This window comes from Equus przewalskii, chromosome 18, assembly GCF_037783145.1.
Source record: "Equus przewalskii isolate Varuska chromosome 18, EquPr2, whole genome shotgun sequence".
Classification (NCBI taxonomy): domain Eukaryota; kingdom Metazoa; phylum Chordata; class Mammalia; order Perissodactyla; family Equidae; genus Equus; species Equus przewalskii.
Genome location: NC_091848.1, coordinates 23,808,340 through 23,833,368, shown reverse-complemented (window position 1 = coordinate 23,833,368; position 25,029 = coordinate 23,808,340). Strand labels below are relative to the sequence as shown.

Genomic DNA, 25,029 nt, shown 5'->3' with positions numbered 1-25,029 from the left:
GTGTTATGTAAGATGCTAGGAAATAATTAAAAATATGATTTAACATATATTAATGAGATTTTTAAGTTCTAGGCAAATTCAAAATAGGCCATTTGTCATTGGCACTTTACCTTCTAGCTATTTTCTCTCTGCTTTCACATTCCAGTGACCCCAGGCTTTCCAAAACTATCCACTAAGGCATCTTACTCCAGCTGGTGCTTTCCCCTGGATTCTTGCCTAGATTCTTGGACCTCATCAAATAAGAAATGGTTGCTGATTTTGAAGAATCCATGATCTGGGAGATGGAGGTAAAGAGTCAAGTAAACAAAAAAGTACTCTGACAGAAGTACATACAGGGGATACTGGGGGCATGCAGAAGCTGATCTAACTCAGACTGGGGCTGGAAGAAGTTGGCATGGATGCTGCCCTGAGGGACTGAATCCTAGCTCTCTCAGAGAATGTGGAGGAGATTGCTGAAGGCCAGGCATTCCAGGAGAAGGAAGCCAAGGCAGAGATGGGTAAGCCCATGGAGCATCTGTCCCCAGCCAGCCTCCCCACCCAAGATTTGGAGAATTCCATATTGTATTTATTTTGGCAAGAAGCCAAAACTTCCTCTCCCTAGCCACTTTAGATCTCTCTCCCTGGCCCTTAGCAGCCAGCTAGGTGAACTAGCGTCAACCAATTGATTATTTCTACCACGGATTTCAATCAAAGAGTAAGTGAGATAAAGATAAATTCATCAGCCATTATGGTTGATGGGCCAGGGATGTTCTATCCAGATTATTTCTGCTTATAGATCATTGTTCTGCGTCCTTCTTCATGGTTCTCCGGAGTTGCCCCAGTTTCTGCCTGTTTTCTAGGTCTGATACTTGGCTCTCTCATCAATTCTGTGAGCCTCTGCTACCTTCCAATAAATTCCCTATTCAGATAGAGTTGGTTTCAGTTGCATGCCACCAGGGAACTTTGATCTTACGCAAACTACTTAGGAGGCTCTTCCACACAAGAGATGAAGAGGGCCTGAACTACGGCATTGGTAGGGAGGATGGAAAGATCAGATAGATAGATAGATTGATTGATTTAGGTGTCAAAGAGGAAGAGTTCCTGGTACAAGGTAGGTACTCAGTAAATATTTGAATGCATGATAGAATAACAGATAAAATTACTCCTAGATTTCTGGTTTTAATAAGCGGTCAATTTTGTTGCTATTATGCAGAAGAAGGAATAAAAGATGAATGAGCATTTTTGGAGAAAGATGTTTTGGAGTTTCAGGTCCCATATAAAGGACTCAGATGAAAACTTCTAGAAGACATTTGGATATAAATATTTTGACTGAGCATTTAGATTTAGGAGTCATCAAATACAGTCATAACTGGAGCCATACAAAAGTGGATAAGGTTACCCAGGATAAATATCTGCAGGGTAAGAAGAAAGTCTGATGATGAGGACTTAGGGCAGAGGTGGAGGAAGAGCTCATGAAAGAGAAGTAAAAGGAAAAATGTGACTATAGCCAAGACAGGAAAAATGTAATCAAGGACATCAAATTTGTAGGGAGTTAAATAAGATAAGGACTTTGGATTTAGCAACAAAGATGTAATCGGCCCTCTTGGCAAGTGTGATTTCTGTAGCAGTGTGAGTATGTGAGCCAGATTGCAGCGTATTAAGAAATGAGACAAAGAAGAGACTTTTCAAAAAGAGGGTGGGGTTAGAAGGGAACTTAGGGCTGCAGGCAGGCTTTTAAAGATGGGAGAGGCTAGAGTATGTTTAAATGCTATGGGAAACTGCTCGTAGAGAGAGGTTGAAAATCAGAGAGGAAGACAGAGCAAAGTCCTTAAGATGCTGGATGAGTGCAATTCAGAGTTCACATGGAGATGGGACGCCTCTATCATGAAGAAGAGAGAGGCTAGGAAATAAGTATGGGTGGGCAAGATGCTGAGAGAGATTCTGCCTCATGTTCTATAAGTCTTTGAAGGAGAGGCAAGCTCAACTGCAGAGAACCACAGAGAAGACAGTGGAGTACTCCAGAAGAGTGGTAAATGAGCTGTTACAGACAAATGGAAAAGGAGAGAGTGGGTATATATTGAAGGCTTGCCAAGAATATCTTGCCCAGTTGAGGTTGGAGATCACAAAATTTTAGAGGTATCACTTTGCAGCTAATTGATTTTCTCGACCAGTGCTAAGGAGCTTGGCAGTAGGAGTAGAGAAGGCCAGCAATTGGGCTGACACGTGTGTGTCAGTAGGAGAGTAAGTGGAATGAGAGAGCAAAAGGGTGAGCAAATTTTGAGTGCTGGTGAGAGGTTGGAATGACATCATAATTATAGAATGCAGGCTGGGAAGGATAATGGGTAAGCCAGGGGCCTGCATGAAGGGATGTTAGAAGGTTGCAGATCTGGAATAGGTCACAAGGAAAGTCATGGAATGAGAGAGACAGAAGGAAAGAAGGCTGTGATAAAAGACAGAAAGGCTTTAGAGTTTAAGGTTTCATAGGAAGAGTAATTCCGGGTGATAAAAGGATTAAGGCATGGCCTTGTGTGTTACTGCAGTGAGTAGGGATGAAGAGCTGTTGATTAGAGGTCAAAATAATGTGAGGCTAGAGCAAAAGGGATGGATCCCATATGCTGAAATGACCCAGGATAGCAGCAGAAATCAAAATTAAAGAGCAAGACTGAGAGTCGGATGTCAAATTTGCTAATAAACAACATTGTGAATGATAGGTATAAGGAAGTCACAGCTGAGAAGTGGAAAACACAACAAACTAGGACATTAGGGTAACGTTATTCCTATGTCTCAGCAAGCAGCCCTTCTCTGATTGCTCTGTATTTCCTGACTTGATAGAAGGCTTCAGAAGACAGGGCCTGTCTCATTTATGTATTAATCCCACAGCTCCTTGCCCAATGCTTGGCGACAATTGGAAAGAAAAGACCATAAAATCTCTTTACTATAGAAAATGGTGATTCTTTCTTCCCGTTTACACAGTTCTTAGTACTTGCCATGCCTATGACTTCCTCTATCACACTATATAGAATTTATCTGTTCACACGTCTGCTTCTCCCACCAGTCAACAAACTTTGAGGACAGGGACTGTCATATTCGTTATTGCAATCCCAGCAGGAAACGTTCTGCCTGATCCACGTTAAGGACTCCAATATTTGCCAAATAAATAAATGAATGAATTAAATCTGTTATTAACTATCATTCCCGATTAAGCACCATTGCCAAGTAGTGTGCTGAGTGCTTTTGCATTCTACTTCAATCCTCACAACTAGCCCAAGTGGGAAGAGGGGAAACGGAAGCTCAGAAAGGTTAAATATCTTGCCCAAAGACACACAGGTAGTAAATGTTAAAGCTGGCATTTGAACATAGTTGAGTTCAAAACCTATTTTCACATTATGTTGCTACCAAGACTAGTGTAAGGGTAGTAAGTAGGACTTTTCAGAAAAGCAGGTTTAGTGGAAGGCTCCACAGTGTTAACTTTATCATTAGGGCAGTGATTCCCAAGGGCTTTTTCTTTATGTTGCCATGTGTGCTAGTCCTGTGTCCTCTGAGAAGCAGATGGCAAGATGAGATCAAACGTAAGGATTTTAATAAAAATGTGCAAAGTAATGCCCTGTGAGGGACAACATGGAGGGAGAGAGCCAGAGAAGGCTGGGAGAGCCATTAGGTCCTAAAAGCAAGTGAAGGAGATAGGGCAGGATTGGATAGAAGCATCCTCCGTTGCCATGTGGTCTAATGAGGGTGGACAAAGCATGAGAGTCTTGGAGCCAAAATCCACCATCAGAAGAGACTGGTCTCCCAGGAACAGGTGTGCCTTGGTATCCCTGCCATGGGTCATTGGCTGGGAGCAGCTGGTGGGAGGCGTGGCCTCAGTGCAAATGCAAGATGGATTTTGAAGCTAACACCTGGGGCTTTATTGGTCACTTATGCTCCCTGTAGTTGGAGGTCAGGCTGCTGCACCTTGCTAGAAAGCTTCTTGGAGAAATATTACTATTTTGCCTCCTCTGTTTACCCACCTGCGGGCACTGAATTCCCATAAAGCTTTACTGTCATTGGTATCACCCACCAAATCTCAGTAGAATGGAGTTTGTGTGTTAATGTGATCTTTTCCTCTTTCCATTTGGGCAAGATGCCTCCCTTTATCACATTTCCTCTAAATAAAAAGATATGAGTGCTCTAAGCCTTGACTCTTTGATTCCTCTCTAGCACTTTGGTTATTGTACGTATGTTTCAATTATCATGTTTATCAAACTATGGCTCAAAAATCCTGTCTTAAGGTCTATTTTCAACAGCCTTTTGTATAGCTATAATAACCAGAATTGGTGCTTTTGTTCACTAGAATATTAAGCACCTCTGTGATGAGTAAGGTATTGGAAGACAAAAATGAACAAGCGATTGTTCTAGGATTGGTTAGTTTGAATAATTCTGGCAGGCTTTGGGACATAGGGGCTGTTCTTAGTCATCTAGTACCTGGCCCCTGGGTGATTTAAGGCAGGGGAAATATTGGTTTGGTGTGTAAAGGAGGTGGTTGGGGGTATGGACAAGGGGTTGCTTGGTTTATATACAAAATGTGGGCTCACTGACAAACTGTTTGACTGTCTCTAGAAATTAGCTAGTCCTGGGAGGGGCAGTCTCCCCCCACCCAGCAAGGTCCCCTAAAGATGTCAAAACATCATAAAATATAGAAAACAAAAAAGACTCCAACGTAATTAGAAGGAAACCAGCCTTTTCTGTTTTCTCAATCTCCACTAACAGTTAATAAATAGCAGAGAAGCAGAAGGCAGGTTTAGCTCACTTTTTCCTTCATTCCATTAAGAGTGCAGGTGATTTTTTAAAGACAAAATTTAAAGTACAAGAGGCTTCTATTCTTTACCCATGGTCCATGGTTCTCCATATAAGCCAACAAATACTTTTTCTTTTTGAGGAAGATTAGCCCTGAGCTACCATCTGCTGCCAATCCTCCTCTTTTTGCTGAGGAAGACTGGCCCTGAGCTAACATCTGTGCCCATCTTCCTCTACTTTTTTTTTTATGTGTGGGACACCTGCCACACCATGGCTTGCCAATCGGTGCCATGTCTGCACCCAGGATCCAAACCAGCGAACCCCGGGCCCCCAAAGTGGAATGTGTGAACTCAACCGCTGCACCACTGGGCCAGCCCCACGCCAACAAATACTTTTAATTCTTTCAACTCCTCCCCTGCTATTGCATGTTGCATTTTTGTTCTGAACCAGCTGCATGGAGAAGGAACTGTGTTGACCCTTCCAAAACATCCCCAGTATCTCATGTCCTTAGAACAAGCCTGTAAGGTGAGTATTTTGACTGTATATCCTAGAATGAGGAAAGTATGGCCTGGAGAGGTTAAATGGCTTTATGGCAGACCACTGGTTGGCATTAGGTTTTATGAAGCCCATGCACTTTCCAGGTGTGGCTACAGAGGAACGAAGCCAAATGAAAACACCTTTAACATTTGTTATTTAAGAAGCACTCCAACTTTCCATTTTATTTTGATGGCACAATTTTAAAACAAAGCATAGAAAGCTAAACATTGCATGTGCTTCTGTAACGTCTGTCTTTTCAGAATTTTACTTTTGCTAATGTAAAATCAGACATTGCCTCTCCAGTAATTAACAGGCCCTCTCTCTGACACCCAAAATGAAATTTCTTAAGTTCTTCACTCTCAATATTACCGTAGGGGTACTTTTGAGAACCAAATCAAAAGAACACTAGAATGCCAAGGTTATGGATCACTTTCTGGTACTTAAAAAATTTTTTTTTGAATAGGTAACACTTCCACGTGGTTCAGACTAAAAAACTGATTATATACATATTTATATATAATCACATCTAATTATGAGCACGCAGTGAAGTTTCCTTTTTCTTATCCCTCAGCCACCATTTCCTTTCCTCGGACACAATGTTGTTAGTTTCTTGTTTATCCTTCTAGTTACTTTATATACCAGTAAATACACACATGTATTTATATGTATTTTTCCCCCATCCTTTTTTGCACAACTACTTGGATATATTTAAAATAAAACAAAACAACAATTTTTTGGTAAACAAAATTTAATACAACCATACAGTCAAGTAATAATGGTTAAAAGACATTTTATTAGATACAACTTTTAAAAAATTAAAACTATGCACAAAGTCTATTTAAACAAGACATATAAGGATTAATGTGCTACAACTGAATTGAGAACAAAGAAATACAAAGCACGTTTTTTTTTTCACTGTGAAGACTCTGGAGCCTCTAAATGAGAGCAAATGACATTTGGCTGCCACAAGTCTGTACAAGTTGTAAAGTATGTTATACTTTTGCTCAACTCTGTAACTGTGTTGTCTTAGATAGCTCCAGAAACTCTCAACAAAAATTTAAATAAAGAAGCTGCAGGGAGGGGTGATGGGAAAGGGAAGAGTAAGAACTTTTTCAAGAAAGATAAATGAAAAGGCCTGTAGGGGAAGAGGAAATAGTACATAAGAATGGAACAAAACTAAGTCGACATTAGATGTAGATATTGCAAATGGTGTTTACAAGGGTTTAGTCAATGTAAGATAGATGTTTTTCTGAATATCTTAAAAAGCACCTTGGTATCAAAAACAAACAAAACCCAAAATATAATAAAACTCCTAACACCCAACAACCTTTCTTTAACGTTTGCATTCTGCCAAGCAACCACCCGGTTGGTGCTCATTAAACAATTTAAAGAGGGAAGTTTATTTACTCTATAGGAAACAAAATGAAACTTACCTAAGGTAAGCCTTATTTAGATTGAAAAAAGTGAAAACGGCACTAGAGAACTTAAGGCACATAAACAAATTCTGATGCAGTTATTTTGAAAACATTAAAACAAATTTGTTTCTTTGGAACAATATATAAAATAAGTTATGACTACTGTTTTAAAAAAATTATGATGATCATCTTTAGCACTAAGTAAATTTAATATCTAAGGAAATCACACAAATGTAAAACATTCATAAAAACATTTAAAAATGTCTGAAGTATGTTGAAAATGTCTCTGGAATTATCAGTTCACACTTCTGGCTCAAGTGGTTTCTGGTGCCTAATATTAGATGTGACAGTAAGTATAGCTAGCTCGTCAAACCTACTGCCTTACACATCAACCCAATTGCCCCGTTCTGGTTCCTTGGTACGGTGAATTTATTTAACTGAAAAGAATAATGGGGTGAGGTGATGTAAACCTGACTTTCAATATATAATGCACAACAAATTCTAATAAGGCCAAAATTATGTTGAGGTTAACTAGTGTCTTGAGTTTATTAAAAAAAGGCAGTCCATAGGAAGCCTTTAAGAGATATGATCTTATCACTTGGCACCACATAAATAGCAATCTCTCCTCTTTGAAAATACAGTCTGGAGTAGATGATGTCTTTTCCAGGTATAAATCTCAAGACAAAAGGCACACAAACAACTCAACCTCTCTCTTTTCATGTATGGGTTCTCACAGCAATTCTTTTTAAAAAATCTATTGCCATATCCAGACAACAGGAAAAAAACATACCTGGTTTGCATATTGACAAAAGTAGTATCATTGAACCTTTGTCTTTCCTGAGTTTCAAAAAGGGTATATGACAGTAGAGATATATAAGCAATTCATATTCACTACGAGAAAATGTATCAGTCCATAAAACATTTTCATCTTTCTAAATATAAAAAAATGAATGTTCCACCACTGCCATGTGTGAAGCCCCTTCACCAAATTAAATTTACTCTAGAATCGTGAACTGAAGGTTATTTAGTTGTGGCACTTTAAACATCCCAAATACGCAAAAATGACAAGTTAATACCCTCCCTGAGTATTTACATTATTTTTTCTTAACACCTGGTTTAAATGGAGTAAATAGCTATATTTCAGTCATCTAGGAAAAAAAATGTTACTGAAAATCCAATAGGCTACCATTTCATCCCTGTGTAGTAAAGTCAGTGGGAAGATTAGAGTAGAAAAGGAAGGTCTTCTGTTGTAAAAATTAGACCGCTTTATAGCTCACTCACATATAGGAACACATGAAAAGGACTAAAGTTCATCAAAAAAACAAACCCAAAACTGTACTTTTCTGTTGATCCACAAAACATACCCTTGAATTCCCTTTCCCACTGAGGTATCACAGCTGGGTACAGCAAACTCCTCTCTACCTCCAGTTTGTTTTCTGATCTTATAAAACTGTGTGTATCATATAGATTCTGACTATACCCAACCTATACTAATTAACAGTCATTATGTACTCTCAAATGTAAAAAAGTATTCTAGAAATGCCCAAATAAAAAAATCTTCTGGAACTGAATTTAATAAGGTCAACTAATTTTTACTTTATGTGCTTTTTTTCTGATCATCACAAACTGATAAAATCCTTGCTGTTTGTATATATGTGTGTACATAACCATACTATCTAGCTACATATATACACATGTATATACAGACATACTAACCCAAAGGCTTAGATGAGCATCACCTATCAAAAGAAAATCTTCTCAACTATGTGATGACAGTATGAATATAATCTAACACCAATTTGGTTGATAAATCCATTTTGCTATACTATTTATACCCTGAAATTCTTTTCTATTTTATCAAGGCCAACACCATTATTTATCAAAAATCAGTAAAGGAAGATAAGTAATTAAAGGAAATTAAAATATCAGTTGGGTAGCTTTAAAAATTGCTACTTTAATTTCATAGGATTCAACCTAAGTTCTTGATGGCCTACTTAATTTATGCAGTTTTAAATCATGTAGAGAAAAAAATTAAACAATGTTGGTATAAGGTCTATGTTTAAACAAATTCTATCTTGCAGGATTTCATTTCACACTTACCACAACAAACACAAGAATATTAAAAAGAAATGTATAACAAAATACAAGTAAATAGTTAATAATTTTACAATAGACAAAAGTACTAGAATACAAGTTATCTTCAGAAAGATTTTTTTGTGTGAAGTGTCTGTATTTATGGATGGGCATGATCTTACAAACATACATGAAAATAACAAGTATCATTTGTATAATCCTCAGCATTTACAAAATACTTTGCTCAAACATTATCTCATACCACAATGAATTTCGGAACTAAATAGGTTCATTATCTACAAAAGGTATAATGCAGAAGTAGATGTTTATTCTAAAATTAAAACAAGTATTCCAATTGTACCTACAATTGTCTTTCAATTAAAATGATAAAAAATTGTTTTCTGAATTCCTCTCATAATTATCACAAAAAAGTACATATCATTTCAGATTATTATTTGAAAAATAAAAATTCCCTAAAAATTTGTAAGTTTTTTAGAGTTTTCCTCAGAATTCAGATTCCAGCTAAGCATTAAAGCTGATGGTTTATTTGAAAACTCTGTATCATTCTAAGATAAGAAAAAAGAGTAGTTTATCAGTGTTAGGTTTTTGATTACTACTCTGGTTTTTAACAGGAATCTGGTGACGCTATAATCACATATTTGCATCATCTCTCTTATGACAAGGAGTATGTAATTATGATGTGAGACGACAGTACTGCCTGGGAAGTAGAAATACAGCAGGCTACCTGGAACATCCCTCAAATGTAGTAAATTATATCTGTCCACCCAGGAATAACAATAATCACTTATCCTGTAGTTCCTGCCATTCCATTTGCCTTAGAAAAAAAACTTGACATTCCTCCCTGAAAACTAGTAAGCTTTATAAATTGGAGTTGAAAAATCTAGACAAAGGCAATCTTGTACAGAAGCTTGAGACTGTTGATCAATACTTTACACAATGGGTACTGAATGAAAGATTCATCTTAGGAGACTGCAACCACTCCTGTTGGTTTTTTCAGATTGCTAATTAGAAAAATGGACCCACAGAGATAGGTGGTCCCTGCTTTATCCTTTAAAGGCAACTTAATAGTAGAGATTCCCAGGATTCTTAGCTGTTCACAAGAAAGTAGGATAACCAGGGAAGAGGTCCTCACCCAAAACACCATACTAATGAGGTCAGCCTCTACTGGACTAGGGAGAAAATCTGTCCCTGTATTTCTCAATACTGCAAAACGGATTTCAACTCTTCTGCCAAGTTCAAGAAAAGGTGCTTCCTCTGAGGATTTAGAGATGATACATAAAGATTTTGAGAGCCACAGTGGGTCATTTTCCCTCCAATGGTCTTAAATACTTCTTTCTTAGGAATTAACCTGTAATTCCAATCCTCATTTTACTTGCTTTTGTATCTTCTACTCAACCTCCTCCCAAAGTATATATAAGATAGAAATTCTAAGAATGAAGTCATAATAATTCAGTATTTTATGATATTCAAATTGTTCATTACATTTTTATCAATTACAGAAAAAAAACCTCCAATAGAATTAATCAGTTTGGATATATTTTTAGTGACAAAGATCTTTAAAACTGATTTTGCCACCCTTAGAATGCATTCTAAGCATTCTAAGCATTATGTGATTCAACCCAAATGAAGCCTTAAGTCAGGAAATTTTCTATATATATATGACAAAATAAAAAATATACAGTCTTGCAGATAAACATACATAAATGAAGAGACCATTCACAAATTCCTAAAAGTTATGCAGGCAGACATTATTTCCTACTCCACATAGGTTTCTTACAAATACTTACAAAGATACACTCTCAAAGCCCAAGCAACAACCACTATTACCTTCAACAACAACAACAAAATTTTTTCCATTACAGGAAAGGCTTTATTACAGTTTGAAAGATTGATATTTTGGGGATAAAGGCACCACAATTATTATTTTTACTTTTTTGTGCATATCGCACAACGGAGATATGTCAAGTTCCCACTCTGGAGTTTTTAAAACCTCTCATCTTGGATGGGTGTGGCTTCTTGGGTGAGGTATCCTGGCTTTAGAGCTTAAAGCATTTCTCATTGTATCTATGAATAGTCACACAGCCATGATAGGACACTGGCCTGGGCATTGCAGCCACCCCTGTGATGATACTTGTTGCAGGATCATAACAGAGAATAGTGTCTGTGGCTTCTCCATTTTCCCGTCTTCCACCCAGGATATATATTTTACCATTACACACAGACATACCACAGTTTTCCTGTTTAACCAAATACATACAAAAAAAAAAATTAACTGTTGAAGGTAAGGGATTTGGTAGCAAACTGAAAAGTAAAATAAGACACACTTTAACACAGCCAAAAAACGGAGACATGAAACAAGCTCCCCTTTGCCCAACTCCTGCTCTGTGTGTGAGTGCTAGATAATTCTGCATAGGTGAAGTAACAGTTAAGATAGAATATATGTTAGTAATTGGTGTCAAGATGCAGGAGGTGAAGTGGGTGTGGGGGACTGAGAGAAGGGTTTTAACTTAATGGTAGTTGAACAAAAACATCTTTGAAGAGCTTGGCTTGCTTCTTCTATTCCAGCAAGGTTCTTTATTATAGAAAGTGGCTATTACATGACCAAGGAGTAGGAACATTATTCATTATATGGGATTACACATAAATTGAATGAATGAATGAGAGAAAGAGTTATAACCAAATTAACAAAGCACTGTCATTAGGGGCTTTGGCTGGGACACAGAAACTCCCTAAATAACATTTTACAGTTAACTTTCCACACAATGGGATTCTTAGCTAAATTTTACTCTTCTCTGTCAATAATATATAAAACAAATAGTCTTGCAAGGATGAGAGTGATTCTTCAAAGAAAGAAATTATACTAAAATTGTCTATTAGATGGATCTGGTTATCCTGCAGGTCAAATATTCTTCTATCTATATTTGACTTTAATTCAGAAAGTTACTGCATATCATTATTCTGTTTCCACATAACCAACAGTGAGATGGGTTCTGCCAATGAGTAAAATAAACATTTCTACTTGACCAGATTTGCCATATATAAATTTTGCTCTTGTAGAAGAAATTAAAACTTGGTTGACTTATATAATAGAGGACAGTATCTTCAAGTCTAAAAGAATTAGTACTTAAAAATGCCTCTATTAGTTTATAAACACCCAGAATTACTTGGTCCATTATCATTAATGAATGACAAACTTTTATGCAGCATAGCACCCATGAATTGTACCAATTATGTGCCAAACTATAACATTTTTCATCTAAGGCATAATAAGCTCTTTCTATAAATTCTAAAAGTTCTAAATAAAACAGAAAAAAAATCCCTCGTTTTCAGGTACAAGCTAGCTCGCACTACTGAACCTTACAGTCATTTTGATGATGATTCTTAAACTATATAATTATAGGATCTTGTTATTAACATCATTTCAGATAATAATGCTCAGAATTAAATGAAGCAAGCAACCTTAAAAAGTTATTCACTCAAATAAGGAAATCACTTGTACCAGATATAGTAGTTTATTTCATTCTATGAGAATCTCAAGAGTAATAGCAGCTTACTAGAAAAACAATCTATCAACACATCAAGTTTTAATGTTATTTTTCAAAACTGAAATGAAACACAATCCTAATTTATTTTTTAAAATCCTCTCTTTAATTATTATTTATAATGCTTAAATGTTAAAATGCCAACAATGAAGAAAAAGAATCAGATTTCTTTTAATTCATCATTCTAAACTTTAATGACATTTTAAATACCTGGTCTACTGAACAAGGATAAAAAAATCTTCATCATTGACTTAAAAAAAAATTCCCGAATTTTTTAAAAGATGTTCCTGATGAAAGTTAAAAAGCAAAATATGTTTAAAATAGCAAGTTGTGGCTTTTAGGAATTATGCAAAGTCAAGAGGCATGGAAATTGATGAGGGTCAGACAGAAAAAGGCTGGATCCATTAGGACTGCAAAAAAAGAGCTCATTTTTTCAGCCCCTTTTTGTTGTTCAATATTCGAAGCATTTTAAAAACACAGCCTTGGACTCAAATAACTGTCTACCATGAAATTACAGTTAATTTATGTTTCTTCATTGATTAACATTAAAAAGGTAGGCAAATACTTACAGGTGGTTCAAAAACTGCCTATCAATAATGTATACATAGATACAATTAAAGGTACTGGCAGTAAGAATGAGCCAGGGGAGAAAAGATAATCTCAGAAATCTCAGTATTTTTTACTTCAAGAGATCTGATATATAATACTAGATATGGACTTCAATGATTTCTCTTTGTTATAATACATTTAATATACTTCTGATCTAAATGTTTTTCCTTGAAATTTCTGAAGTCAATGTTAGTCACTACTTAATTAGGAAAAATGTACCCTGTTGTTTTTTCTTAGTTTTATCTCAGTCATTTAGTTAAAGACATATTCATTGCATGCCCTGCATTACGCTACATGCTGGCAATTATCTTCCTAAGCTCTGTTATTGTTTTATACAATATAGCCAAGTTCTAAATGTACAGTAATTCTTAGCGAAAATACATTTTACTTTAAAATATTCACTGTAATAAACCAATAAAGAATAGCTTTGATTAAAAAATTTAGGGGCTGGCCTGGTGGCATAGTGGTTAAGTTTGAGTGCTCCACTTTAGCAGCCCAGGGTTTGTGGGTTTGGATCCCAGGTGCAGACCTACATACCACTCGTCAGGCCATCCTGTGGCGGCGTCTCACATACAAAATAGAGGAAGATGGGCACAGATGTTAGCTCAGTGACAATCTTCCTCAGGCAAAAAGACGAAGGTTGGCAACAGCTCAGGGCCAATATTCCTCACCAAAACAATAACAACAACAAAACCCCCAAAATAAGAAGTAAGAGTAAGCACTTGTCACATGGTGAATGTGAACATAACGTGAGTTCTTATGTGGTAGAGTACACTCTCACCTCTACAGAGTTTGAGATGGTCATTTCTAGGAGATGCCACTGAGCTAGAGAAACGTGGTCCATTTTACTTAAATGTGATACAAGAGGGACAGAAGATTATATTCCCTCTGTACCATAAAGCTGAAGATCCTATTATGTCCCTTTCATCAGTTGAGGCAATGTTGCTCTGAATACATTACTAATTGCAGACTATACCTCAATATCAACAACTTTAGAAAAATGGTGTCTCTTACTCAAACACTATTCATTATCCTTACAGTCTACATCTCTTACATATCTGGCAGATAAGATTGTCTTAAACTCAGGTCCCTCTGTTACTTCACTTTCTTATTTGTTTATTTAATAAATATTTACTGAGCACCAAGAAACATAAGATACATAAGAGATGAATTATAAAAAATAGTATCCTTAAGAAGACTGAATTCCAGTACAGAAATAAACATTTATACCCATAAGGGAATATATGGCTGCCATAATAGATGTGTAAGAGCAGTGATAGATCAGAAAAAAAGACATCAACTTTACTCAGGGTAACCTCACTTTGTTGAACTCTGAAGTGGTCCTTGAAGATGAATAGAATTACACGTAGAGAAGGTACAAAAGGCATCAGAGGCTAAGAGGACAGCATGAACCCAGGCAAGAACACTTATCATCTGTATAGCAAATGCAAGGAGCAGATATTTAATGTAATTGAGGTAAAGCTGCAGAAAGTGAAGTTGAAAAGGCAGGCGGAGGTCAGACAACAGAAGGCCTAGAATGAAGTGGGAAAAGCTTTGGATTTCATTCCATATGTTTTTCCAATCAGAGGACAGACATAATTAGATTTGTTGGAAAATAACTGGTGGCAAAATGGGTTAAAGAAGCAAGACATTAGAGAAAGGAACACTAGTTAGAATATTATTGTTTTAGTTTAGGTAAGAACAGATAAGAACCTGAACAAAAGCAGGAACCATGGGAATGGAAAAGAACAGGAGAAACTCTGAGGACACAGAACTGATATGCTGGATTTATTCAATTTAAAAGAAAGGAAAATCTAAGAAATTAAGTTTCTAGGTGTGAAATAATAGAAAAAATATATATTGGTTTCTGCCTCCAGTTCCTGACAGAGAGCTCCTAAATCCCCTGGAATTTCCTAGGTGATAGGAATGTTTTTCATTCTAATGAGGCAACTCTTGGTGGGCTCCTGGATGGGAGTTGGTCACCAGAAAGGTCAAGCCATAATTCATCCCCACCCCTCATTTTCTGGAGAGGGGTTGGAAACTGAGTTAATAACTGATCATGTCTACATGATGAGGCCTCCATAAAAATCCCAAAAGTAGAGGATTTGGAGAGCTTCCAGGTTGGCGAACACATCCATGTGTCGGGAGAGTAGTGTACCTCCACTCCACGAGGACAGAAGCTCCTGTGCTTGGGACCCTTCCAGACCTCACCCTATGTACCTCTTCATCGGGCTGTTCATCTGGAGCCTTTATAATATCCTTATTATATAACAAACCAGTAAACAGAAGTAAGTGTTTCCGTGAGTTCTGTGAGCTCTTCTAGCAAATTATCCAACCCAAGGAGGAAGTTGTGGGAACCTGATTGATAGCCAGTCGGTCAGAAGTACTGGAGACAAGCTGGGACTTGTGACCGGCATTTGAAGTGGTGGCAGTCTTGTGGGACTGAGCCCTGAACTTGTGGAATGTGACACTAACTCCAGGTAGATACTGTCAGAACTGAACTGAATTGTAAAACACTAGGTGGAGACGGAGAATTGGTTGAGGTGGGAATAAACCCACGTATCTGGTGTCAGAAGTGTATGGGTGTGAGTATGGGAGAAACAGAGTTTTTCCAGTCACTAGGTTGTCTGGGAACAGAAAAAGTAGGTTTGAGGAAGAAGGTGAATTCTGTTTTAAGTTTGAAGTCTTGGAACATCATGCAAAATATCAAACAGGCAATTGGAAATTTGAGTCTGGAGCACAGGAGAGAGGCTTTAATGGAGATAAAGACTTGACGCCATCAGTACTGAGCAGTAAATGCGATCACTCATAACAGAATAAAAAGTGAGAAGAGGGCAGGGGAAAGAGGCTCAAGGAATACCCATGTTTAAGGGTTGGGTGGATAAATAAGAGAAGATAAATGAGACTGAGGAGATCATTAGTAACGACCTTTGGAGTACAACATCTCTAGAGTGGTATAGGTAGAACCAGATTTCCAGCATCAGAACCATCAAGCATTTTGGTGGTGGAAGGAGGCTAAAACCATGAATCAGAAGGCTGAGGAAGGGCCTATCTGGGGGCAGGGGTTGGAGGGAGAGTAGGAGTACAGGTGGAGTGTGTGGATGAAGAAGATCCGAGCACAGCCATCTCTTTTATAACAAAAAACAACAAATTACCTAGCTTCTAACCACAGGAAAAAACGGAAACCAATTTGGGAGCATTTCTTCTCTTTTGAAATATGCAAGGGAGGGATAAGGACTGGAGTAGGAGTCTGAAAAAGATCAAATGAAAAAAAACCAACAGGCCAAGTGCAACAGCTACTTCACCATGGGATGGTAAAAAGTAAGTTATTTCAATAAAACAATTCCTTAGAAGGAGTTCAGGACAGATATACCATATAGTTTATGTGGAGTTTTAAAAAATCATGAAATTATTTCAAGTATATGTGAAATATATTAATAGTGAAATCACACTATATTCATAATGGTCATGTAGTTGGTCCCTCCTAGATTGACTTTTCTTTTGGACTGTTTTATGTTATTACCTGTCGGCTGAATGTATTCTGTACATGCATCCAGTAATCTTCAACTGGATCATAACAGTATATTGCCTTGGTCAGTCCACCAGCAACATAAATCAGGTTGTTTAAGGATACAGCTGTTATACACCTCTTGGCAATAGGGATAGCTGCACGAAGTAGCCAAGAATTGGTTTCTGGATCATAAGATTGAACCTAATGATATACAGAAATATTTAATTAAAATTTCTAAACAAAAATGCAAATTTACTTAATAAAAAGCCTACTAATACATAGAAACATTATTAAAAATCAAACCCCATTAATTCATAGAATTAAGGGAGGTTGTTAGCTTGATAGTGAAATGTCTGAACTATGAAATTCTCAAAAGAAATGCAAATTTAGTACTTTCAAGCAGAATAGAGTAACACACACAGACTGTTTCCAAGATGAATGGTTGCCAGATTTTTACTTATGTCCATTAAAATTAATAGTCTAGATTTTTAAAAAATTGTTTTACATAGGATAACTATGCCTCAATCTGAATACAATTTCTTTACACTTTTAGGGAGTCCTTTCTTCAAAAGAACACAAATAAATCTCAATTCAGCATGCTTTGAATTATGACATTCTGAAATAAAGAATTCTAAATATGTAACATTTGACGTTATATTAAAATTTAATTTAGAGAAACAATGAACTGATTGACAAAATTCAGTTAACTACCGCTAAATGAGTTAGGCATGAGACACTTGTTTCCAGACTAAACATGGTATTTTCTGAGGTATCAGGACAGCACATGTTCTTTTGTCCCAGGAGTTTGATGAATGGCAACAACTTTGAGCCATCCTCTATTTACATTACAGAGGTTTCCTTTCCTCTTCTTTGTTCTAAAAAATACTTCTAAGTATGCAGAAAATGACCCAGTTGGAAGCAGTATAATTAGTTACTGTGTCTTCCCCTTTGCTAATTTACTTCCCAACTGTGTTTTGTGTGAATAATTTTTTGATTCTTTAGAGTATAGAAGTAAAAGGTTTAAAACAATTTATTTAGTACAAGATCTCAACATTGAGATTAGTCTCATTTCAAAAAGACTGGATCATGCTTTTTACAGAAGGATCTCACTTTAGTAACTTGAAACTGATTGTTTTCTCCCAAAAGTATAAAGTACTAGACAATTTTTAAAAGGCCCCTCACACTAAGGGACCTAGCTACCTACTTGATAAGACTCCAGTATTTTTCTTCTTGCATATTTTATTGGTAATTTCTATAAGAGAACATGGCTTACCTTATCAGAACAAGTATTATCATCAGGTCCTCCACCAATCACAAACAATTTGCCTACACAGCTAGTCACAGCAGGAGAACTCACTGCTTCCTTAAGGGGAGCAACTTCAGTCCATCGATTTGAAAAGGAATCATAACATTCTACGCTGCTAAGTCTGTTTTGCCCATCATAGCCTCCAACAACATATACCTATATGTAAAATACATGGAAAAATCTTAATTATCAAAAGTCTGAATTGTTAACTAGTTGGCTAAAGAATTAAGGGAACGCTCTCCTTTAAAAAGCCCTTGATTTTTAAATTTTAGAAGCCCTATAATTGCAATATTTTTAGCTCAGTTTGTGAAACTTTTAAAAAATTATCATCCTTTTACCACCATCAAGGAGCCTTTTTAGACATTTTTTTCATAATAGCTCCCTCTAATGAAATTTTAATACATAGATATATTGTATATCTGTTTATGTACTGTATGTATATCTGTGCTTTATATGAGAAACAGTGCGATTTTTTTCACCCCACCCCCACCCCCAAGAACAAATCTTCACCCATTTGGGGCGATGATTGCTCACACTGAGAATTGCATGATTTAGCTTAAATGCTCAAACTCATGGATGACGAAAATATTCAATTATTATAAAGTAATAAAGCTATGAAACTAAAATATTAGGTAAGGATTACTGCATTATGAGATCTTTGAAGGCCGGGCCTATCTTGTTCTTCACTTTAGTCTCTGTAAGTACCTAGAAAAGTACCTGACACATAATGAACTCTACTATATATTTCAAAAGGCTTTCACGTACATTTTCTTTTTACAAATATGAGGAAGGTAAGGCAAATTACTATCTTTGTATGAGAGGTGAACTAATCAACAAGCCATTTATTAAATTACCTAAGCAGAATAATCCATTAAGCATCATGAGATATACACAAAACTTTTAACCTAAAGGAGCTCTCCAGATTAACATCCACAATCATTTTAACCGAGAGTCGTCATCAACTCTTCCCTCCATATCTAATTCACTATTAAGACCTATGGAGTCTTCTTTCACAGCATCTCTCACGTGTCCCTTCCTTTTGTTTCCCACTGCCACCAACCTACATCAGGGTCCATATCATTTTATACCTCTCAGTTAATCTCCTGGCTCCACTCTAACGCTCTCTAGACCATAAATTAATCTTCTAAAATCACCTCATCAACTCCTTTTAATAGTTCAACAATAAATGCCTAAGGGTGAAGGCCAAACTTCATGCACTGTCATTCAAGTCTGTCTACAATTTATCCTTTTGCGTTCCTCCAGATTTCCAGAGCAGCCACTGCTATCTTGCATTTCTCACATTATGTTAAAATGATCTGTTGGTGGGTTTGTTCTCTCAACGCCATGCAGCTCAGAGAGGTTAAGTAACTCACTCAAGGTAAGGCAGCTGGAAGGCATATGGCAACTGTGGCACAGTGCAGCAATGAAGTCAGGAGAGGCAGGGTTCATACCTAGCTCGGTCACCAATGTAAGATCTTGGGCAGTTTACCTATCCTCTCTGAGACTCAGTCTTAGTTTCCTCAATTTAAAAATATAGACAATAATAGTAACTATCACATAATAGAATTCTGAGGATTAAACTTTAATACTATTCCCTTACATGCATAAATTAAAAAGAAATGCTGTGAGCATCAAGAGAAAAGGCCTCTAAGATTAGGAAAATCTGAGCTTTCGCCCCTCTGTTATCACCATCTGTGTAACCTTGAGCAAGTGACTTGATCTCTTTGGATTCAGTTTCTTTATAAATTGAAAAATTACATTAAATATTCTCTAAGATTCCTTTCTGCTCTAAGATTCTATATTCCAAACCACCCTAGGTTTCTTTAACAGAGAGCATTTATAAATTTAAATAATTTTATAAGCTTGAATTCAGCCTATATTTTAATTTTTAGGATAATAGTTTCCATGGATTGAATACTTGTTGTGTAAGGTAGGAAGAATTCCTTTTACTTCTTGATTTAGTACTTCCAAGTTTTGGGTACCTTCGAGTCAAGTATACTAATATTTATCAAATAAATTTGTGTTCACTAATCCATATACAGTAATTGAGACAATCATTTTCATTACCTTTGTATGTCCAGACTAAATAATTATAATTTTTTTAGTCAGACCTCATCTCTTTGCAATCCTTTATTTTAGCCACCCCTTTCTAGTAATATTTTGTCATTCTTGAGGCATAGCTGCCAAAACTATATATAATATAGTAAGTACTGACAAACCAGTGGTTTTAGAAAATACTCTATTAATATTTTATTTCCATTACATCTATCTTAAGGTGCTCATTATTTCACTGGCCTTGTAGACAGCAACAGCACACTAGATCAACATCCTTAGGAATTAACAGTAGCTTTCACACTGCTTTGAGAAGCTCTGGGATTCTACAGTATAGAGATTTCAAGAAGCCTGTGTGGGGGTGGGGGAGGGGAGGAGGACTGATGGGAGACTGAGTGGGAAGGGTTCCTGGCACCACCTCTGTTTCATTTAGAGCAGTTCTCTTTTCTCATTGGTGGCTCTAAATGTCTCCACAGGAGGACCTAAGAGGCAGCAATCTTTTTAGAAAGGAGTACTAGGGGACCAGTCAAAAACACACGTGCAAGCAAGTATGCTGCTTTTACTTAGATTGTTCACTAACTTGAAGTGGCTTAGGAGGACCTGGCAGAAATGGAGGCAGGGAATGGCTAAAGAGCCCAAGTTAGCCCTTGGTACAACCACTGTATTTTTATCTGTTTTATGCAATGGAGTTTTATATTAGATTTAATTTTTAAAAAGAGGGTGCAGTTGCTTCTAAAAAGTTAGGAAGCCACTAGTCCAAAAGTGATTCTCATGTTCCTAAGGACAGCGAATGGTTCAGAACTAAGTTATATACTTTTAGTATTATTTATTAGCTGCAGTAAATAATAAGCATTCTTTAAAATATGTTGGAGAGTTTATCTTAACACTTATTTTAAATTATTTTGTCCCCACATGTACAAATAAAAAAGCTAAAATAACCCTTCTCTAGATAAATATCTCTCTGCCTGACTGCCAGAGTCAGTCAAAGGAACGAGGCTGCTTGGATTAGACATTGGCCTGTTTTCAAACTTGACGCGACTCCTTTGTCTTCCAATGCTTCTTAAGCATTTGGACTCCAGTGGTGCATGAGAAGAGATATGTGCTGCACTGCCGTGAATTCCAAATTGGGAGAACAAAATACCCATTCAAAAGTACAGTGTCAGATTATTTATGTCTTCGGTTTATCTACTGAGGTTAGAAATGGAAGGAAATACAATTTGAATCCAAAATACTCACAGGGTGAGTGAAATGAAGGATTCAGCTGTGGTATTTATTTTGGAAATGTACCAGCAAAAGTAATAAAAAGTGGTTTCTCTTACTTTACCAAGGAGGACAGCCATTTTGTGACGCCATCTGCCTTTATTTAGAGAAGCAACTCTGATCCAAATATTTAACTGTGAGTTATAAATCCAGACATCACGGCCATTAATCCTTCCACCTTGAAATGCAAAACAATGCACATACAATAATATATGTATCACAAATGGATCTATGCCCAAGGCATAGCTAATGAAAACACAGGATTTATTCACCCAGTCCCAGAATTCGAGAATTCAGTACAATAAATGAAATAAGGACCCTCAAAGCTTAATGGAAATAATTCTACAGAGCAGATTTAAACTTTGCCAATTGTAATCTTGAGAAATAATAATTACAGGCTCCAAATAACAAAATGCAGAAAATGAATTTTATAAATGTATAAGATTGTTAATTTAGGAGGCAGATATCAGAAGTACCCAAACAACAGAATCATTCTAAAAAGATTTTTTAAAATCACCCACTTTTTAAAAAACATACCATTGTACAAAATAAAGTATGTATTGTTATATTGTTCAATGTGTCCTAATACAGGAATCTGCAAAGCTGGTAAAATTATTTAACCAATTAACTGACTTCAGACCAGAGATACCAGTTATACTTTGTACAAGTCTGTCATTCTATTGTCTGTTTGATTTTAGAGGTAACATATCACATTATTATAAAAGAAGTTCAAATTAAGAATTTTAAGGAAAATCCTCTTTCATAAACTTTGGGGAGAATTTCAGAAAACACAAGTGGATTAGAGATGCTTAATTCTATGTGTGCTTTTCTGTGTTTTACTGTGTTCCTTAAAACAAAGTAAACAGGCATAAGTTTTAAAAATTATACCATATTCTATATGCATTTGAGAACATTTAAAATATGATACGACTAAAGGTCTTTTTTCTTTTTTTAATTAATTTTCTTTTTTAATTAATTAATTTTAGGATGTACATCATATTTTGAATTCTGTGTACATAACATCATGTTCACCACCCGAAAACTAATTATAGTCCATCCCCTCACATGTGAGCCTAATCACCCCTTTTGCCCTCTCCCCTCCCCCCAAAGGTATTTTCTGATGGATCTTTCTTAAGTCATTCTGCATAATCTGGTACCTGTTTTTAAGAGTAGAAAGTCACTCTCGGTTTTATTTGTTATATAAGCTGACCTGCCTAAAGTGGGCGTATCCACTTTCATTGTTTTCGTTTGAGACACTGTTATCATTTAAAACAGCCAAGCTGTGTTCGAATTAAAAGTAACTACTGTAAGAAATCTTTATTTACCTGAGACAAGAATGTCATTCCTTAGAGCACAGACAGCATACTCTGATTTGGTAAATTCTGGAAGCTTAGCCAAAGACTTCCATTCTCCTGTCACAGGATCATAGCACTCAGTGTAGGGAAGATTAAATCCTCCAACTCGTTCACAGCCTCCAACGACAACTATCACCTCAGAATAGCCAGTTGACCTAAAATAATTGTTAGAAGAATGCATAAATAATAAATTGAAATACCCTCCAGACTGCTTAAAACCCTAAAAATGTATCATTATCACAAAGAAAGTGGAACACTATTATAAACGGTTAAATTTATTCTCTCAGCGTGTGTTAAATAATACAGGCTGCCAATTACTTACTTTGAGGAGAACATTCATGAGGGATTTAGCAACGTCATTTTTCTACAGAAAATTTCTATGGGTATTTTTTTCTATGAGTTTTGCCTTGAAAACTGTTAGCAGGGGCCGGCCCGGTGGCACAGTGGTTAAGTGCACACGTTCTGCTTTGGCGGCCCGGGGTTCGCCAGTTCAGATCCTGGGTGCGGACATGGCACCGCTTGGCAAGCCATGCTGTGGCAGGCATCCCACATATAAAGTAGAGGGAGATGGGCATGGATGCTAGCTCAGGGCCAGTCTTCCTCAGCGAAAAGAGGATTGGCAGCAGTTAGCTCAGGGCTAATCTCCCCCCCACAAAAAAACAAACAAACTGTAAAGCAGTTCAAAGATCCTATGTAACTCAACTGGAACCCTGGTAATATGAAGGATGACTTTCAAATGCAGTTTTGCAGCAGTTCATATATGTATAATAACACAAGGTAAGATAATGCACTTTTTCTAAGTGTAGGAAAATGGTGCTTTTTCATCAAATTACTAGTTCTCAAAAAAAGTAATTCATAGTATAATCTAAGTACCCTTTAAAGGAGTATATGTATTTCTTCAGAAAAATTTTTTTAAAAGATTGGCCCTGAGCTAACATCTGTTGCCAATCTTTTTTTTTTCTTCTCCCCAAAGCCCCCCAGTACATAGTTGTGTATTCTAGTTGTAGATCCTTCTGGTTGTGCTATGTGGGACACCGCCTCAGCGTGGCCTGATGAGCAGTACTAGGCCCATGCCCAGGACCCGAAGCAGCGAGACCCTGGGCCGCCGAAGCACAGAGCACGAACTTAACCACTCGGCCACGGGGCCAGCCCTCAGAAATTATTTTTTAAGATAACTTTTTAAAAGTTAAGTAAATTAAGGTAATCCAACTCATAATGTTGGGTGGTCACTAAAAATATTGTTAACAGAGTTTATAACAAAGGATGTTAAATGAAAAAAGCAAGATGAAGAATTGTACAGAAGGTCCAATCAATACTATGTAAAAATTGTGTCTGGAAAGAATATACCAAAGCGCTAATTAATGATGCTTATCTCTGATTGTGTGGCTTCCTCCTTTCTAGCAACACAAATTTTCAAAACAATAATAAGCATGGGCTATTTTTAGAGTGGAAAAAACAACTTTTAAGAGGACTAAAAGAATCCTAAGGTTTACATGAATCACTGGCTTCTTTGATTTTGTAGTTTAAATTTAAGATAAAGACAGGAAAAACTAAAAGCTTATCCAAGCTTTTTTGTTGTTGTTCATAAGGCTTAATAGATAGTTTGGAATTTTAAAGTTATTTGGCTTTTATATTTTTTCCACAAATATAATTGAAATGAAAAAGTCTTATAATTGCATTTATGGTTGCTACAATTTTAAGTCTCAAGCAGAAAAATGCTAGCAATTCCTCTTCTCTTACTTAAATGTGGATGGAAAAAAGATCACAACAGAATATGGATTTGTAGTTTTAGTCAGTGTGATATTTCACAATTATACTAGAAAAAAACAAAATTAAGCAATATTGGTATGTCCCCTTAATAGAACTCCTACATTCTAGCAATATTTACTCACATCTATTTCAACTAGCAATCATTCACCTAGGGGGCTGGCCCGGTGGTGTAGTGGTTGAGTTTGTGTGGTCCGCTTTGGTGGCCTGTGGTTCATGGGCCCAGATCCCAGGCACAGACCTACACACTGCTCATCAAGCTATGCTGTGGTGGCATCCCACATGCAAAATAAAGGAAAATTGGCACAGATGTTAGCTCAGGGCCAATCTTCTTCACCAAAAACCCCCCAAAAACAAAAAAACAACAATCATTCACCTTTTCCATGCCAGGCATACTTTTCCCATGATCAAATCAGAAATATATATTGTAGAAAAGAATTTTGTTCATAGATGCAATAAAAATTACTTCTAGGAACCCACCAAATTGTATAATCCCAACCTAGTATTTAGTAAAACATTATCAAAGGACTCATATTATCAATAGTATTTACTATTTTCCAAATAATTCCAAAATGAAAATACTGAAAACAGAGGATAGCACCAGACACTTAGTAGTACAACTACTGACTAAGTTATCCTTTTTCTGTGGAAGTACCATTTCCTAAAATCACAATGGAAATACCTCTAAGACAAATGCATGTGATCTTGCTCAAGGCCTTATTTATTGATTGACCAAAACAAAAATTGCTAAGTACTGTCACTGGGGTTCAATCACCCCTAATTATTTTAATGTAAAATCAAGGTAATTATTATATATTATAGAATTTTG

At 36.5% G+C, this 25,029-nt stretch overlaps 1 protein-coding gene across 15 annotated transcripts in view; it reads right to left on the bottom strand.

Moving 5' to 3' along the window:
- Window positions 1-6,062: 6,062 nt before the first annotated feature.
- The window catches only part of KLHL24 (kelch like family member 24), a 40,798-nt gene continuing 21,831 nt past the window's right edge, over window positions 6,063-25,029 (bottom strand). For 9 of the 15 annotated variants that reach the window (XM_008541639.2, XM_008541641.2, XM_008541643.2 and 6 more), the window contains 5 exons: window positions 22,404-22,588; window positions 21,138-21,256; window positions 17,734-17,922; window positions 16,473-16,661; window positions 6,063-11,035 (listed from right to left, as the gene is read on the bottom strand). In XM_008541639.2, the coding sequence (XP_008539861.1) occupies window positions 10,835-11,035; window positions 16,473-16,661; window positions 17,734-17,922; window positions 21,138-21,256; window positions 22,404-22,588 (883 nt within the window). In that variant the 3' untranslated portion in view covers window positions 6,063-10,834. Of the gene's footprint in view, window positions 11,036-15,610; window positions 16,200-16,472; window positions 16,662-17,733; window positions 17,923-21,137; window positions 21,257-22,403; window positions 22,589-25,029 lie in introns of those variants that run through there. The other 6 variants (XM_070582420.1, XM_070582421.1, XM_070582423.1 and 3 more) reach the window with 3 other exon arrangements.